A 17,062-nucleotide genomic window follows, 5' to 3' on the forward strand; every position below is an offset into this window, starting at 1 on the left:
TTTCCATTTTGTGACTGTTTGAAGAATGAAGTCAGAAGTGTACATATTCCTGAAGTTATACTTGCTGAAAGCCCTTTCCAATAAGTCTCTGGCAAATCAAACATTCCTATTGAGATCAATGCTAATTTAAGACTTCAGCAGAACCTCCACTGACTTAGGCTAAAGAATAACATCTCGATTTTGATGCCTGCTCATCATTGGCACTGCCCTTTCTCTCCCACAGAGATACAACAGTCATTAGCCACTCTCCTAACACCAGCTATGACACAGCCTTAGAGGCCCGCATCCAGAAGGAAGAGGAAGAAATCCTGATGGCCAACAAGCGTTGCTTGGACATGGAAGGAAGGTAAAATCTGAATGTGGATCCAGAAGGGTTTAGGAGTTGATATTGAGACCAGCTACATCAGTAGAGAAGGGCAAGTGTGTTTATTCATAAGTGAACATGATTGTGTAGCCTGCCCCCCTCCTACCTCTTCACCCCTGCCAAGGTTTGATGTGATAACCTTGATAATGAACATTCTTATTAAATGCGGAGTTCCAGGTAGAGTTGCTTTTTCCTGGATTTTATAATTGTTTTCCATTTGTATTCTGCTAAATTTGAGTTTTTGATGTTTCTTCTTTGAGGTATTCTTTATAGCAATAATACTTCAATTCTATAATACAGACAAGTTGTCAACAAAACATCTGGGGAATATGGTACCCAATGTCTTTTATAGACTCAGTTTCATTTATTATTAATGACAAGGTCATGCCTTATTAGTAGAAGACTCCATCTTCTCAGAGAACGATTTTTTTTTCATACATGGCCTTTCTGTTTGCCAATATTTAACTCTGATCTTCTGCAGAAAATTTTGGATACTCTCTTACATCTACTTGGCAGTCCAGAGGATGTGCTCATTTTTCACGCAAGCCCTAACATACTGACCCTTGCCTCCAACTATGTGTTAACTAACCCAACCCTTAATTGAAAGGATAATAGGAACGCAAATCCACGTAGGCACAGAGATCAGAATAGAGAAATAGCAAACAGGTTTCTGTATGTGTTCTTTTCTTTGACTCCTAGGATTAAGACCCTCCATGCCCAGATAATTGAAAAGGATGCCATGATCAAGGTGCTGCAGCAGCGCTCCAGAAAGGAGCCAAGTAAGACAGAGCAACTCTCATCCATGCGGCCAGCAAAGTCTCTGATGTCCATTTCCAATGCTGGATCAGGCCTCCTTGCACACTCCTCTACCTTGACTGGTGCGCCCATTATGGAGGAGAAGCGTGATGACAAGAGCTGGAAGGGGAGCCTAGGTAAGGAAAAGGAAAGCAACAGGAGCAAAGGCACAGTGACAGACTTAGAAAGTGTCCTGACTCTGTTACACACAGCCAGGAAAAGGGACAATGGTCCAGGTTCTAGAGAGGAGAATTTGGAGGTTTTTTTCCCCCTAATGGAACTAGATATATAAGCAGCACCTCTGAAGTCCCAGCGTGAGAACATAGTAACTGAGACCAAAGCTTAAAAAAATATGAGAATCCTCTTGTGTCCTTTGGCGGTGGGGGGGGGGGGGGCTAGCTTGAATTTTATCAAAAAAAATTCTTATATTTGGCTTTTGCCACATGGAAACTTTGTTCAAAATCCAAATGGACTTCATCTCCGGCAAATTTGAAATTCTAGCATCACTGTGTTCCTTCCTCCCCTACGGAAAGAGGACCCAAAGTTCTCTTTAAGCTAATGGAGGCAGGTGGTAGCTTTTGTTAACAGAATGTTCAGATAGGAGAACAGAATGTACTTTTTTGTTCAGTTCCTATCCACTTTATCCCCTCTAATTAAAATCTTGGAGTACCATAGATACTGAGACACATTTTTGATCCAGATGAAGGAAACAAATATATATTTCAAATCTTGTTGTTTTTAACACCTCTCTTGATCCACTGACTTGTGCAGTATCCTTTAGTCAGAGTAAATGTTCTCAGATCCATGGTTGTGTTTGGAACCGTAGGTTACACAACTAAAAGCACCCTCATTGGTACCTACAGGTTCGCCATAGCACTGAGTTATTTTCATATCTCTAGTTAATGTGGGGTGTTAAGATTACTGGTACAGAAAAGAGCTCTGACACTTTGGTCTTCTGCAATCACCAGTGGAAAAAGAAGTCTAACAGATACCAAGGACACTTAGAGGTTTAATGTTATGTTGCATATTGGATAATAAAGACAAGACAGAACCAAAAGCAACTTTTAGCTGGGATGCAAGATAGGGGATCCCAGAGGTTCCCTAGAGGCAAAAGCTATGACGTTTCAACGAAAAATACCAAATATTTTCTTTTCCTGAGCTCCGACAAGGGTAAACAGTTAATCAGTATCTACATAAAAATCACCTCCCATCCTCTTGTTCCTTGCTTTATCCATAGGCATTCTTCTGGGAGGAGACTACCGTGTTGAGCCTGTCCCATCCACACCTTCCCCTGTGCCTCCGTCTACTCCCCTTCTCTCAGCTCATTCGAAGACAGGCAGTCGCGATTGCAGCACCCAAACTGAACGTGGAACGGAATCGACCAAAACCGCAGCTGTCACTCCCATCTCGGCTCCAATGGCTGGTCCAGTTGCTGCTGCTGCCCCTGCTGCTGCCATCAATGCAACTGCTGCCACCAACACTGCCACTGCTGCCACCAACACCACTATCATGGTAGCTGCTGCTCCAGTTGCTGTTGCTGCTGTTGCTGCTCCAGCTGCTGCTGCCGCCACCCCATCTCCAGCAAACGCTGCTGCTCTTGCTGCTGCTGTCGCTCCAGCTACTTCTGTCTCTGCAGCTACTTCTGTCTCTGCAGCTAATTCTATCTCTCCAGCTGCTCCTGTCGCTCCAGCTGCTGCTGTTCAGATTCCAGCTGCTGCATCTCTTACTCCTGCTACTGTTTCTCCAACTGCTGCCACTGCTACTGCTGCTGTTGCTGCAGTTACTACTGCTGCTGCCACTGCTGCTGCTGCTGCTGCTGCTGCTGCCACTACTGCTATTCAGGTTGCTCCAGCTACTTCGGCTCCGGTTCCATCTCCAGCTTCGATTCCGGCTCCAGCAACGGCTCAGGCTTCTGCTCCGACTCCGACTCAGGCATCAACTCCAGCTCCGACTGAACCTCCTAGTCCAGTTCCAACTCCAACTCCAGCTTTGGTTCAAACTGAGGGTCCTGCAAATCCAGGTGCCAGTTCCGGACCACGCTGCTTGTCTACACCAAATCTGATGTGCAACCCAGATAAGCCAGGTAATCATAAATTTCCGGAGCAGGTATCTTCTGGTTTTGTTCTCAGGTGTACATCTATTAGTTGATGCCTGCCCTTTTGACAGAGTTAAAGATTGCATGATCCAATTGGTCAGAGGAGAGAAAAGAAGAGGTTCTAAATCTGCCTTCTGTCATTCACTAAAAAGGGAGGGAGTGGTCAAGAGCAGAGGCCATTTTTTAGTAAAATAAATGATGGGCATGCCTATAGTTGCAAGTCACATTTTAAAATTAGTTTTGTGATGGTTCTCAACATTGATTTTTGAAAGGAACTTTTTACTTTGTGCCTAAGTCATTTCTAACCCCTTGTTTCCATTTAGATGCCCCTGCTTTCCACTCCAGCACTCTGGAAAGAAAGACACCCATTCAGATCCTGGGGCAAGAGCCTGATGCCGAGATGGTGGAATATCTCATCTAAACAGCACTATCAAGAGCTGGCGTTATCAGCAAGAATTCTTTTTAATAATCTTTCCCTTTCATTTGTTTAATCTGGGGTGAAGATAGGGTGGGGAGGTGGGGATGATTTTTCTAAAGGGACTTTTTATTGGACTCTGGTAGCACATAAGTAATACCATAGAAATGAATTCCAATCTATTTTGGAATACTTAGGGAGTACCTCAAAAAGATAGGTTAAGCAGAATGTGCTCTAACGCTTACTGTTGGGCTTTGTACAACTCATGGACTATTAACCGGTAGTGATGTCCATTGATGTTTTGAATACGCTTCGACTTGTTTTAAATTTCCCTATTTGAGGTCATTTTTCATTGAAGAATACAGTATGTGTAGAAGGCAGGTTGTAACATGGTGTTCCGAAGTGGAAATTCAGGGAGAGTTTGAGGACTTGCTACTTTGTCTAGTCTCTACCTAGACAACAGCCACAGAAAGCTCTTACTTTGGGCTTGAGGAAAGAAAGTGTTTTAGGAGCTATGGAAAGCTAAAGAAAAGGTAGAGAGGATTGGGGTGAAGAAGGGTGCTGGAACCAATTTTCTCTCCCAGTTGCCAGTTACCCTGCCCCCTCATTGATGGTATTTCTCTCCATTTCAATGGTGCTTTGGAAGTGGATTCTTTTGGATTCCTCCTGGAGGTTGATACATTCATATATATACTGTGGAATAATTTATGCATTTGGATAATTAATATATTGCTTTCAGATGGTAGGAAGGTAAATGAACAGTGATCCATGACTGCCTCTCTCATGAGCGATTAGATGTTAGAGGCCTTGAGAAAAGGCCATGAGATGCTGCATGCAGACTTTTGTGATCTGGGTATAGTCATGACCATGGCTCAGTCACCTTAAATTAGTCCTGGTGACTGGCATAGCCTTTCCCCACCCACAGTGCAGACTCGCTGGCTGCTTTGCCAGTATTTGTTTGCCAGTAGTTTGCAAGATAAGGAAACATCATTGTTGACAGGTTGAATGTGTTGAATTTCTGGCAAATTCTTGGAAATATTTCTTTTTTTGTTTTCCCAAATCTTTAGCATGTGCCTTCAAAGGCATATGCAACTGTCACCTCCAAGGAAATCACATAAGAAATCCAAAGTACCAGGCTGCAGTCAGGATCAAGGTTGATTGCAGCAATCTCCTCAACTACCTCTTCTCATTACCAGTGACTCCATCTTGGAATCCCTTTGGGGAGCAGCTAGGAATGTATACATGGGCGGGACCAACATGGGGCCTTGCCACAGTGCTGCCTCCAAGGACACAGAAGGTGTCAGTTGTCACAGGTCCTTGTCCTTTGTCTCTGCCCTTCATTGAGGCAATAGAACTGCAGATAGTACCATTAAGATCAGTTTTCAGGGGTCTAGGGAAGTTAAGGGTGGGAGGGTATTAGGTAAGGGAGGTAGACATTTAGAGATGTGTTAAGTTAGAAATCAGATTGATACAAGTGTATCCTGTATTATGCCATGGGCTATAGTGATGGGGAGGAACTTTACTTAGCAATGTAGCATTAAGTTTAGTGATGAGGAATCTGAGAGTCGGAAAAGTTCACTGACGTTTTCAAGATCACACAGCACATCTCTCTGTTCTGCCAACTACATACCCATTTGGGAAATGATTATGAAAAAGAAGAGTCTGTTTTGAAGAAAGGACATCTTCATAGTCTAGGGCATACCTACGTTATGAAAATATTCTTGGTGTGAATAGATGGATTAGGTGTCTGAATTCTTATCTTGTCTCTGCTGGAGTGCCTTGTGTGAGACTGGTTTTTTTCCTCGTCCCATTTAATCATTGAGCTACATGAAATGCACCCATAAAGAAAAGTCAACCCATCTGTTTTTCACTATAAAATCGGGTGTCTTGGGTCATTTTGTGTATTCCTCTGTGAGTATAAGAGTGCTATATTTACCTGTATTCTTGTGTAGTTCCTAATTACCTTCCAAAAGATTTGTGTGTGTGTGTGTGTGTGTGTGTCTGTCTGTCTGTCTGTCTGTCTGTCTGTCTGTAGATGAGGGAAGGCAATCCAACAACTTTTAACTAGTATCTTTTTCACATTTTCAATAGCAAAGTGATCGTCCAATGTATTGGTCCTCAGTTACAGAGTGAATGACAAATAGACATTTAAAAGTGCAAGGAAATAAACCCCTTCAGACAGTAGAAGAATCAGGCAGCAAACACCAGGAGAGCTACTTTCTGTCCAAGCAAATGAATGAAAATCAAAGAAACTTCATGTCCTCTCATGATGAAAACTCATTGATAGAATTTGGGCTGACTCTGGGAGCCATTATTATAATCACATACTCTAAAGTGATAGATGAAATGAATTCCTCACTGTGGCAACCATCGCTTTAGAATCATGTGTTTGGGGAGAAAAGGAAGTCCTTGCTGAAGTGTGAACTTTCCAGAACCTTTGTGCCCTGTCACACAAGAGGCACTCCGTCTCTTCAGTTTTCTGTCCCAGGAAATTTGCTAGAAGGACATTGTATGTCTAAGAGATGGAAGAAGACTATGTTGGTATAGTCTGTATAGACTCCACCATTTGAGAAAAATTTCTACCACATACCAGTTAAAAAATTCACTATATGGGATAAATCTCAAATTAACCATGTCTTCACAGTTGTGTGGATGTAACATTTCAGGCCTTTTCCTGGACTTCCCAGAAGAGGAGGGAATATTTCTTGTCTTAACTTTTACTGTCTAGTTGTCTATGAGGATCTTATAATTCATTTTGTTATCCCCAATGTCCCATGTCCAGCAAAATTTCATTTGAGGGAACTATACTTGATACAAAACTATTAACATTGTTGAGGAAGTAATTTAACTTCCTTTGAAAGTCATGTATTGTGACTGTTGTCTTAATGAAGGTTTTAATTTCAGTGTTGCTTTTGAGCTGCAGGGTGACGGGGCAGTAGAAACTTGAAATATCTGCCATCATCTATGGCAGGAAACATAGCAAGATGTTCTCTTTTTACTTTTGCACTGTTGAGTGGGTCTAACAACCTGATTTCCCAGCTACTTTTTAAAATGAAGAATCTAAATAATGTGGCAGCTTAAAGTATAGATGTATGTGCTAACTTGAATAAACGCTCATGTCTGTTAGCCATACAGTCTGTTATCTTACATCCTCATTCATACATGGATTATGTTACTTAAGATATGTTCCTTCTTACAGAAAATATTTTCAAAGGGAACTATTCACTGTGGGTTCATTGTCACTGATTTCTGCCTGCCACAATCTTCAGAAATTCTTCTCTCATGTGCCACCCATTGACAGTAAGACAAGGGTTGGAAATACATTTTCTTCTGGTAGTAAGGGTGGGTGACAAGAGGTTTTCAAATCCTTCTGGCCTCCTTTGTGATCGATGGCATGTGTTTAATAAGATGGCTAGATGGGACTGGCAGATTGTTCAAGAAGAATTACTTTTGGCTTAATGTACATGGTCTTGTAGTGATTGTGATCCTATTCTGTAATCAAGAGAGTTAGATCAAATAAAGTTAAGCAGGTTAAATCCACTTTGTGCCTATCTTTCAATAAAGTTAGCCATTTTAAAATGCAGCACTGTGTGGAAAATGCTTTGGTGTTTACTGGCTTTGTGTGATGTTAATAATTACTTTCAAGACAGTAGAACTGTCTTGCACCAGCAGCAGAATTTGCATTTGTTCGAAGTGGGATGAGATTAAAACATCTTCAGACAATAGAGCAGGCCACATGCTCTAATCAGTCATTTTATATACAAAGGCAAGCAAGCTATCATAAGAGCTTTGCACCTTTTTGTTTCCTGGTTCTGAAGGGTAAAATGATGGGCATCCAAAGCAGAGAACTAATTTTGGGGTTAGCATTTTGGAAGCACTCCCCATTTGGTATCTCTTTTCTATATCAGTAGTAGTTATGTCAATTAATTTTAGATGTGGTATGGGCTTACAAAGGCCAGTCACATCTATGCATGTATTGATGACACTAAGAAGAGCAAGAATACAAGAAAAACAAGAACATTGAAGTTGGGAGGGAAAAAGGTGGCGGGGAAGAGTTTGAGGTTGGGGAGTTGGGGTGGATTTGATCAAAACACTGTAGTCATATATGAAATTAAGTAATAAAGATTAAAATAATAAGGGAAAACCCACAGTTTTTTTGGAGTTGGGCATTCATTAAAAATGATAAGGCTGCTGTTACTCTGCCCTTTCTATGTCTCATGTTTCCTAGTGAGTTAGAATCTTAACTGGGGAAATAAAGCCCCAGAAGTACCTTGAAGTGACAATCTCTCAATGGAATTGATTTTGATTGATATTACCAATGAGATTGATCCTGAACACTGAATTTATCCAACTATAAGTCTACAGCTGGGACTTTATTTCCTCCAGATTTATGATGAGTTATTTGAAAACGTTATAGATGAAAACTAGCCCCCTTTTCATCATAAAGATGATATTATTAAATGAACCACCTCTTACAAAGCTTTGCCAACTAGATCTTTCACAAGGATCTTGTCCCTGGTTTTTAAAAGGTTGTGATTCAAGGGTCCATTCAAATTATGTGATGTGACATATGCAGGATCATTCCTAGGTAGGGTGATAACTCAATTTGATAGCTCCCTGCTCCTCACACCTCTTGGTGTAGGCATTCCCTGCTGAGATCAGAAATCCCATTTCACACTTCTCCAGCTGCCATCTTCCCCTACAGGAAGGTCCCTTGATGGGTTGGTTCATTTGTTTACTCAATTCCTTTGGAAAAAATTGCAAATGGTCTGCTCTTAGAATTAACTGGTAAATTACCTGATATTTGAGGGAATACTCCTCAAAAATAGGACCTACTACCTACCACCTCCAAATCCATGTTTGTTTCAACACCAACATTGCATAGCACATCACAATTTTCTTGTCATCTACCAGTTACCTCTGAATTAAGTATATGTGAGTTTCTGAGTATACACAACAGGAATATGCAGTGTTAAGTGTGTGATTCTAGGAAATTACAGAAAATCACACATCCATGGGCATGGACACTTAAAATTCACTGGAATACAAGAAAGACACCCCCTCCCCCAATTGAGCAAGTCAGAACTAGTGCAAAGGAAGGGAATGGCTGTTGGGATGACTTAAGGGGAAACTAGGTGTTAACCTGAGAGACTAGGGGGCTTGTTAACATTCCAGTTAAAAGGACCAGTGTGTGCGTGCACGGGAACGGTTTGTGCAAAGGTGAAATCAAATGACTGTTTCCAAGTACAAAGGTCCTAGAAAATTGATACATGAAAATCTGAATAAAGCCTTAAGATCTAAATTATGTAGAACATAGCACTAGTGTGGAAGTCAACAGAGCACTGTGTTTGAGTACTGGCTTTCCCAGTATACATATACATATACAGATATTTACAAATATACATACATATATATGTTAAGAAAGGCTTATCAGTAAAACAATAAATATACTAGTCCCTGTGTACCTCATGAATTTGAGAGCCACTCAAAGTAAGAACATTAAAGACAGCAGTCAAAGCAATAGACTAAAATGTGGAGAGCAGAGAAAGTCCTGAGTGTGTGAGGTCCTAAGTCCATGTGTGTTGTTGACATGGGTACAGTCATGTCAAGGACCCTATCCTCAGAATCTAATAGAAAGAGCAAAAATATTCTCTTTAGTTCAGGTGTGGATGTCGATAGTGTGTGCAGAAAATGTCCAACATAGCCACCCATAGATGTGATGGCTCAAAGACTTCTCCCCTACATAGATTGTTCCTAATGAGATTAGGTAAGTCTCTCTCCTTGATCAAGCTGTATACCAAAAACCCTGCCTCCTTGCTCTTCTGCATATAATAATTCCTCCCCCATGCTTGGCTAGATGAAATAATTCCTCTTCTCTGTATGATTCTATGTAATAAACAGTCTTAGGCTCCAAGAGCCCAAACTTTATGGTGAACTAGCTAATATCTTTTTACTTAGCATTCTGAAATATATAGTACACTCTTCTTACCTATAGTCACCCTCCAACATTTTTAGATGGCTCATATGACTAAAATAGAAAGCTGTATTTTTAAGCAAGTGTATTGCTAAGGAATCTATCTTAGCATCATCTCAGGTACTTATTCAGTGTCTATTTACCTGGCTTGCATTTAAACTTGCTAATCTTACAGTTCTAAAGTAAGACCTTGGAGTCTTCATTTTGATCCTGCTCCCTGGAAAATAGTGATATAACTCCTGAGATCACATAGTTTGAGAAAGAATGATTTCCTGACATTTATTTTACTCCCCTTCTCTTAAATTCTCCAACAATGCAATGGACTCCTAACCATACATGGCTAACTTGCAAATTTAATTTGAGTGTTAACTACAATGCATTCTCCTATTTTAGTGGATGTTTTATTTTCTTCATTTGTCCTTGGAAATGGCTGCCCATACTTCTCAACAGCTATGACACTGAGTAGTTGGATTTACTGCTACTATCAAACAGAGCATGTTGTTGGTAACTTTAGTTATTGGTTTACATGGATTATAGTCCTTGAGGCAAGTGCAACCACATTTGTGAGTTTGCCCAGCTCATTGAGTGCCAATGACCATTTTGTAATATGAAGTCACTGGATTATGATCTCTAATGTCCTTTCTGGCTCCAAGACTACATGATTCCGTGAGACTAAATATTGCTTCTGAGGTCATACATTCTTTCACACAGATCCAAAACTGACTATGAGGCACACATAAAAATATCTTCAAATCTGAGTTACTGTAAGTGTTCTGTAGACCTGCAGCTGTATCCCTAAAACTTCTGTTCCGTTCTACTAGTTCTGTCTACATAATACCTTTTCTCCCATTCTGGATTCACCAACTCCATTGACCTGCCATGGGTATGATTTTTCAAAGAAAAGATATCCACAAGATGGCCTAGTCGGCCATCACTGGAAAGAGAGGCCCATTGGACAAGCAAACTTTATATGCCCCAGTACAGGGGAATGCCAGGGCCAAAAAATGGGAATGGGTGGGTAGGGAAGTGGGGGAGAGGTGTGGGGGACTTTTGGGATAGCATTGGAAATGTAATTGAGGAAAATACATAATAAAAAATATTAAAAAGAGAGAGAGAGAGAGAGAGATTCTTACAAAGGCTCAAATTTCAAAGTCCCCAATAAAGCACTTAAATTAAAAAAAAAAAAAAAAAGAGCCGGGCGTGGTGGCGCACGCCTTTAATCCCAGCACTCGGGAGGCAGAGGCAGGCGGATTTCTGAGTTCGAGGCCAGCCTGGTCTACAAAGTGAGTGCCAGGACAGCCAGGGCTACACAGAGAAACCCTGTCTCAAAAAACCAAAAAAAAAAAAAAAAAAAAAAAAAAGAATCCCTTTTGTACAAAATCTGAGAGATCAAAAAAGAGAAAAAAAATAGGATAGTTGACTTCTCTTTTAAAGCCTGAATGTATGGTAGCTTGCATTTAGTTAGTTTTAGGACCAGTGGAATAAACAAGAAATAATAAAAGGGAAATAGTCAAGATTAGGTTGCAGAATATGGCCAAGAGAAGCATAGCAGTTGCTGGAACATCATGACAACTTATGGGAATAACAAAACATGGGCAAAGCAGGAAGGGAATTTGCAATTTTGTGCCCTGCTGAGTACTATATGCTCGTGTGACAGATGTATAACTTATATGCTTTGGGGTCATGGCAATATTTGTCTTACAGGTCTAGAGTAAGAAAACCCAGAAATATCCAGTTATAAGATCAAAAAATGGGGCAGGGCATGCCTTTCAATACTCGTCTTTTCCTCCCATGGAGAGGCAGACCCATCTTTTTTTAAAGCTTGAAACATAAACAGTTTGGAAAGTCTTTTTAAAGTCCAATATCCTTAGAACATGTGGAAACAGGGCTTGGAGATGGCTTAGTGGGCAAACTCACTTGCATTACTAGCATGAGGACTTGGATTTGAATCCCCGGCAACCACATAGGAAGTTGAGCATAGCTGAATGTGCCTGTAACCACCAAAGGGCTAGGTTAGGTAAATGTTACGAGTCCGCTGAAACCTCGAGCCACCAGTTATGTGAGAGATTTTGTCTCCAGGCAATAGGGTGAAGAGAGATAGAGGAAGATGTCTGACTTCCTGCTTTGGCCTCTGCATGCATGTTCACAGATGCACAGACATGCATATACCACACACACCACTACCACCACCACCACCACCACCACCACTATGGACATACATGCCATATGCATACAAAAATATTGTGAAGGCAAACACAGATACTAAAGCATTTTTATAGTGAAAAATCCCAACTCTATGCAAATTTTTAATCAAACTGCTGCAAATACCACAATGAAAATAATTAAATATATTTATTAACTACAAATACACACACACACACACACACACACACACACACACACACACAGTACCTTTCTTCTGACCTTTGTCCTAGTTTGCTTTCTGTTTCTGTGATAAAACATTGACTAAAACAGACTTGAGCAGGGAAAGAATTTATTTTATCTTACAGGTTATATTCTGTTATCAAGGCAAACAAAGGTAGGAACTTGAACTGGAAACCATGCAGATACACTGTTTACTGGATTTTCTCCTGTCTTGCTAGGCTACATTTTTTTGTACAGCTCAAACCCACATGACCAGGGATAACATGGCCCCAGTGGCCTGGCCCATCTTACGTCAATTAGCAACCTAGAACATGACCTACAGACATATCCACAGGTCACTCTGAAGAAGGCAATCCTTCAAGGGAAGCTTCTTCTTCCAATGTGTGTCAAGTCGGAAACCAAGATTAGCCAGCCTAGTATTTAATGTTATTTGTTTGCTGCTTTATGTTGCAATGGTTTGACAATACCAGAGAATCATTTCTATTGAGAGAACCGACAATTTGTCTTTCTATTAGCATGAGTGATTAAAATAACCTTCCTGTTGATAGCTGTCAGACAAAAGCATGGTCTAAAGTCATGCACAGATGTTCTCCATGCTTATAAAAGTAATTGAGTTTGGGGATTTTAACAATATAGGAAGTTTGTTAGCTTTTATTGTGTGTGAATTCCATTGAAAATAAATACAATTAAAATTCACACTTGTATATATTTTGTCATTGAGTATGTTTGTAATAAGAGAAATTCTTTAGGAGCAATACATTAACAACACCAATACCACTTCATTACAGTTTTACACATCAGATAACTGAAAGAAGTTTCTATAAACGAGCCTCTTAGTATTTTAATTTAGTGGTGTGTGTGTGCATGAAAGAGGGGGGGTGGGCAAGAGGGAGAGAGAGAGAGAGAGAATGAGAGAGAGAGAGAGAGAGAGAGAGAGAGAGAGAGAGAGAATGAGAGAGAGAGAGAGAGAGAAGAGAGAGAGAGAGAGAGAGAGAGAGAGAGAGAGAGAGAGAGAGAGAGCGAGAGCATGTATGCCAAAGTATCCATGTGCAGGTCAGAAGACAACCAGTTCTGTTCTTCTATTTTCATGTGAATATGGAGGAAAGAACTCTTACCTCCAGGTTTTTTTTTTAAAAAGATTTATTTATTTATTATTATATGTAAGTACACTGTAGCTGTCTTTAGACACACCAGAAGAGGGAGTCAGATCTCATTACGGATGTTTGTGAGCCACCATGTGGTTGCTGGGATTTGAACTCGGGACCTTTGGAAGAGCAGTCGGAGCTCTTAACCACTGAGCCATCTCTCCAGCCCTACCTCCAGGTTTATAGAGCAAGCACCATTACCCCTGATTCATCTCACTAATCCACATTGTAGCCTCTGAATCCATGTAATTCAACTTTTATTTCCCCAGCACCACATGTTTTCAGGGCCAATTATCCTAAGTTGCATTCCTATAGTGATTCAAACTCTGGCAACTCTTTGCTTTGTTATCATTCTGAGTAAATAGGCAGATTCAGCAATCGAGGTATTTTAGGGGATCTTCCTTTATATATACACACATACACAAAGCTGATAAGAAACAACATAAATTACCAAGGTAGAAGTCATTGAAGATGTATTTATTTTTATTTTTTGTGCATCAGTATTTTGCCTGAATGGATGTGTGTGAAAGTGCCAGATGTCCTGGAGTCAGAGGTACAGTCAGGTGTCAGCTGCTATATGGGTGCTGGGAATTGAACTCATGTCCTGTGGTAAAAAAAGCTCTTGCCCTGAACTGACTCTTCCATCACAAGAAAACACCCCTAACATATTTCAAATTTCCTTTGTTGGGTAACAAATATGAAAGAAAAATGTATACAATAAACTTTAATATGGAAGTGGCTTTTATGATTTTGTGGCTAATTAATCTAGTATCTGTAGAATAGACTAACAATCTGACAATCTAGAAATTCAGGTGAGTGTGTATGTTGCAATCTTGGAAATGAATTGTCTCTACCTTGGGAAACAAAACTTGTTGGAATTAAGGCCTTTAAGTAGTTAACTAAAGCCTACTTCCACTGTGAAATATTTAGGTAAACCACACCAAAACTTGTATTAGGAAAAAATATATGATTTCATTCAGTTACCATTCAAAGTTAATCATAACCATTGTAGCAATAGACTAAGACCTGCCATTTTTCAAGTTTTACAACAAAACATAGCCATGCTAACTCATTCATATGGATCTTTACACCAAGTCAGAATGGAACTACATATGTCATACCCATAATTCAATGTATCATCAGCTAACCTCATTCATTCCACCTTCAAATACTCAGAATAGTACATGTCTTTTTAAATTTTTACTTATTCTTCTCTCATATAATACATTTTGGCCCCACCTTTCCTTCCAGTTGCCCTATACAACCTCTCCTCTCCCCCAGAGCCACTTCTTCTCATTTTCCTGTCAGAGGAATCAGGCCTCTCAGAGATATCAACAGAACACAGAATAACAAGATACAATAAGACTAGACATGGGCTGGAGAGGTGGCTCAGTGGTTAAGAGCAGTGGCAGCTTTTCCAGAGGTCCTGAGTTCAATTCCCAGCAACCACATGGTGGCTCACAACCATCTGTAATGGAAACTGATACCCTCTTGTAGTGTGTCTGAAGACAGCGGCAGTATACTCAAACATAAAATAAATGAATAAATCTTTAAAAAAAAAAAAGACTAGACTTAAACCCTCATGTCAAGGAGGCAACCCAGTAGGAGGAAAAGGGTCCCAATAGTAAGCAAAAGAGTCTGAGACACACCCACTCCCATTGTTAGGAGTCCCACAAAAACACCAAACTAAAGAACGGTAACATATATGCAGAGAACCTAGCCCAGACCCATATAGACTGCATGATTGTTGCTTCAGTCTCTGTGAGCCCATGAGACCTGCCTAGTTGACTCTGTGGGCTGTGTCCTTCTGTTGTCCTTGTCCTCTCTGGCTCCTACAGTCTTTCATTCTCATCTTTGAGTTGTGACTATTCAAAGTCACTTTTTTTTTTTCTGATGTATCACCATTTTTATACAGCTCATTCGTCTCTGCTTTGTGTTTTTTTTTTTTTAATTTAAAGAACTAATTACTCCCACCTGTTTCTAATTTTATGACTGTATATTTGTACAAATATTTATTTTGGGGGACGTTTTGTACAGCTTGAGTTTTTGTTACTCATGTCCATGTATAAAATCAATATACATTTACCCAGTGCTGTGTCCATTCCGTTTAGTTATCCACCTTTGGACAATTTGGAGTATACTAACCTATATCTTTTTAAAGGCAGCACCAGGGGAAATTTGTGACAAGACCCTTCTGTAATTAACAATCTATTGCAAGCACTTTGCACAAAATCAGTCGGGCAGACTTTGAGCAAAGAACAATTCCCAGAACCTAAGTGATCAGAAGGACCTCATTGTACAATATGGGCAGTGGGTACAGAGATCGAATAGAATGGGAGAAACTGAAACACGGAATCAAAGATGGACTGACTATCCCCAAAGTTACTTTAGGATATAGGATAAAGCAGAGGTGACTTTTTGTCATGATGGTATAAACCTGCTCTACTTGAGGATATAGTTATCTTTTCTGATTTTCCTCATAATTTATTTTTTTATTCACATTACATCCCAATCTTATTTCCCCTCCCTCCTCTCCTCCCAGTCCTGCACTTACAAATCCTTTTCTCCATTATCACCTCCCCCTTCTCTGAGGAGAAGGGGGGAGCTCCCTTAGTTACTCCCTTGTCCTGGGAAATCTAGTCTCAGCAGAACCAGTTACATCTTCTCCTGCTGAAGCCCAACCAGGCAGTCCAGTTAGGGGGAAGAGAACCAATGGCAGGCAACAGAATCAGAGAAAGCCCCTGCTGCTTGGGGACCCACATGAAGACCAAGCTTTACATCTGCTACAAATGAGTGTTTGTGGGGAGCTAGGTCTAGGGCCTGTATGGTCTTTGGTTAGTGGCCCAGTTTCTGTGAGCCCCCATTGGCCCAGATTAGTTGGCTCAGTAGTAGTGGTGTCCTTACCTCTCCAGCTCACTCAATTCTATCTCCCATTCTTACACAAGGCTCCCCAAGCTCCACCTGATGTTTGCCTGTGAGTCTTTGCATCTGTTTCCATCAGCTGCTGGATAAAGCCTCTCAGGAGAGAGTTATGCAGATAAATGACTTGATTTTGGTTTCCTATTACAAAACTTTAGTGATTACCCCTTGTTTTGGTGCCTCTGGGCACCAGTGTAAGAGCTCAGTCCAAATCAAGGGCTTTCTATAAATGTCATTTTACATATCTCTTTTTTTCTTTTTTTTTTCCCGTTTTTTATTATTATGTTTTTAATTAGGTATTTTCTTCATTTACATTTCCAATGCTACCCCAAAAGTCCCCCAAACGCTACCCCTTCTCCCCTCCCCCCACTCCCACTTCTTGGCCCTGGCGTTATATCTCTCAAAAGTTCTATGCCCTACTAATGGAAATTGTTATGATTTGGATGTGAAATGTCGCCCATAGGTTTGTATGTTAGATCACTTGGTCCACACTAGTTTGGAATGTTGGTAAGGTGGAATCTTGCTGGAGAAACTGGGTCATTGGGGTGTCTGTCTTGATGTTTTATACCCCACCCTCACTCCTTACATACGTTTTGCCTCCTTATTATGGATGCAATATGATTGACATCTGCCTCCTGTTTCTGCTTCTATGCCTTCCCTATCTGGTGGAATGGGTCTCAAGCTTGAAGTCAAGCTGAACTCTTCATCTTTTGAGCTGCATCTTCTCAGATATTTTGTCACAGCAACAAGAACAGTAACTAACATGGAGACATTGACTATGGACTGCAAATATGCTTGCTTGTGAGGCTTTCATTTCTCGTGTTACTCTTAAATCATTTCCAGGAAGGGAAATGGGGAAAGGCTAACTTATGCAACCTTTCTCCTATGGCAATGACTGCCAGTCCTTGCTTAAATAATAGATGATGTAAAATAAGTACTCAATACATATTGTTTAGTTAAAAGAATGAAT

The 17,062-nt window shown here is 40.5% G+C and overlaps 1 protein-coding gene across 3 annotated transcripts in view; it reads left to right on the forward strand.

Annotated features, from left to right (window-relative positions):
• Amot (angiomotin) overlaps positions 1-7,246 on the forward strand; it is a 58,396-nt gene extending 51,150 nt beyond the window's left edge. For all 3 annotated transcript variants that reach the window (XM_029473546.2, XM_085837983.1, XM_085837984.1), the window contains 4 exons: positions 224-346; positions 1,064-1,296; positions 2,397-3,242; positions 3,578-7,246. In XM_029473546.2, the coding sequence (XP_029329406.1) occupies positions 224-346; positions 1,064-1,296; positions 2,397-3,242; positions 3,578-3,675 (1,300 nt within the window). In that variant the 3' untranslated portion in view covers positions 3,676-7,246. The remainder of the gene's footprint in view (positions 1-223; positions 347-1,063; positions 1,297-2,396; positions 3,243-3,577) is intronic.
• Positions 7,247-17,062: the final 9,816 nt, after the last annotated feature.

This window comes from Mus caroli, unplaced genomic scaffold, assembly GCF_978045245.1.
Source record: "Mus caroli unplaced genomic scaffold, Mus_caroli_1 scaffold_5, whole genome shotgun sequence".
Classification (NCBI taxonomy): Eukaryota; Metazoa; Chordata; class Mammalia; order Rodentia; family Muridae; genus Mus; species Mus caroli.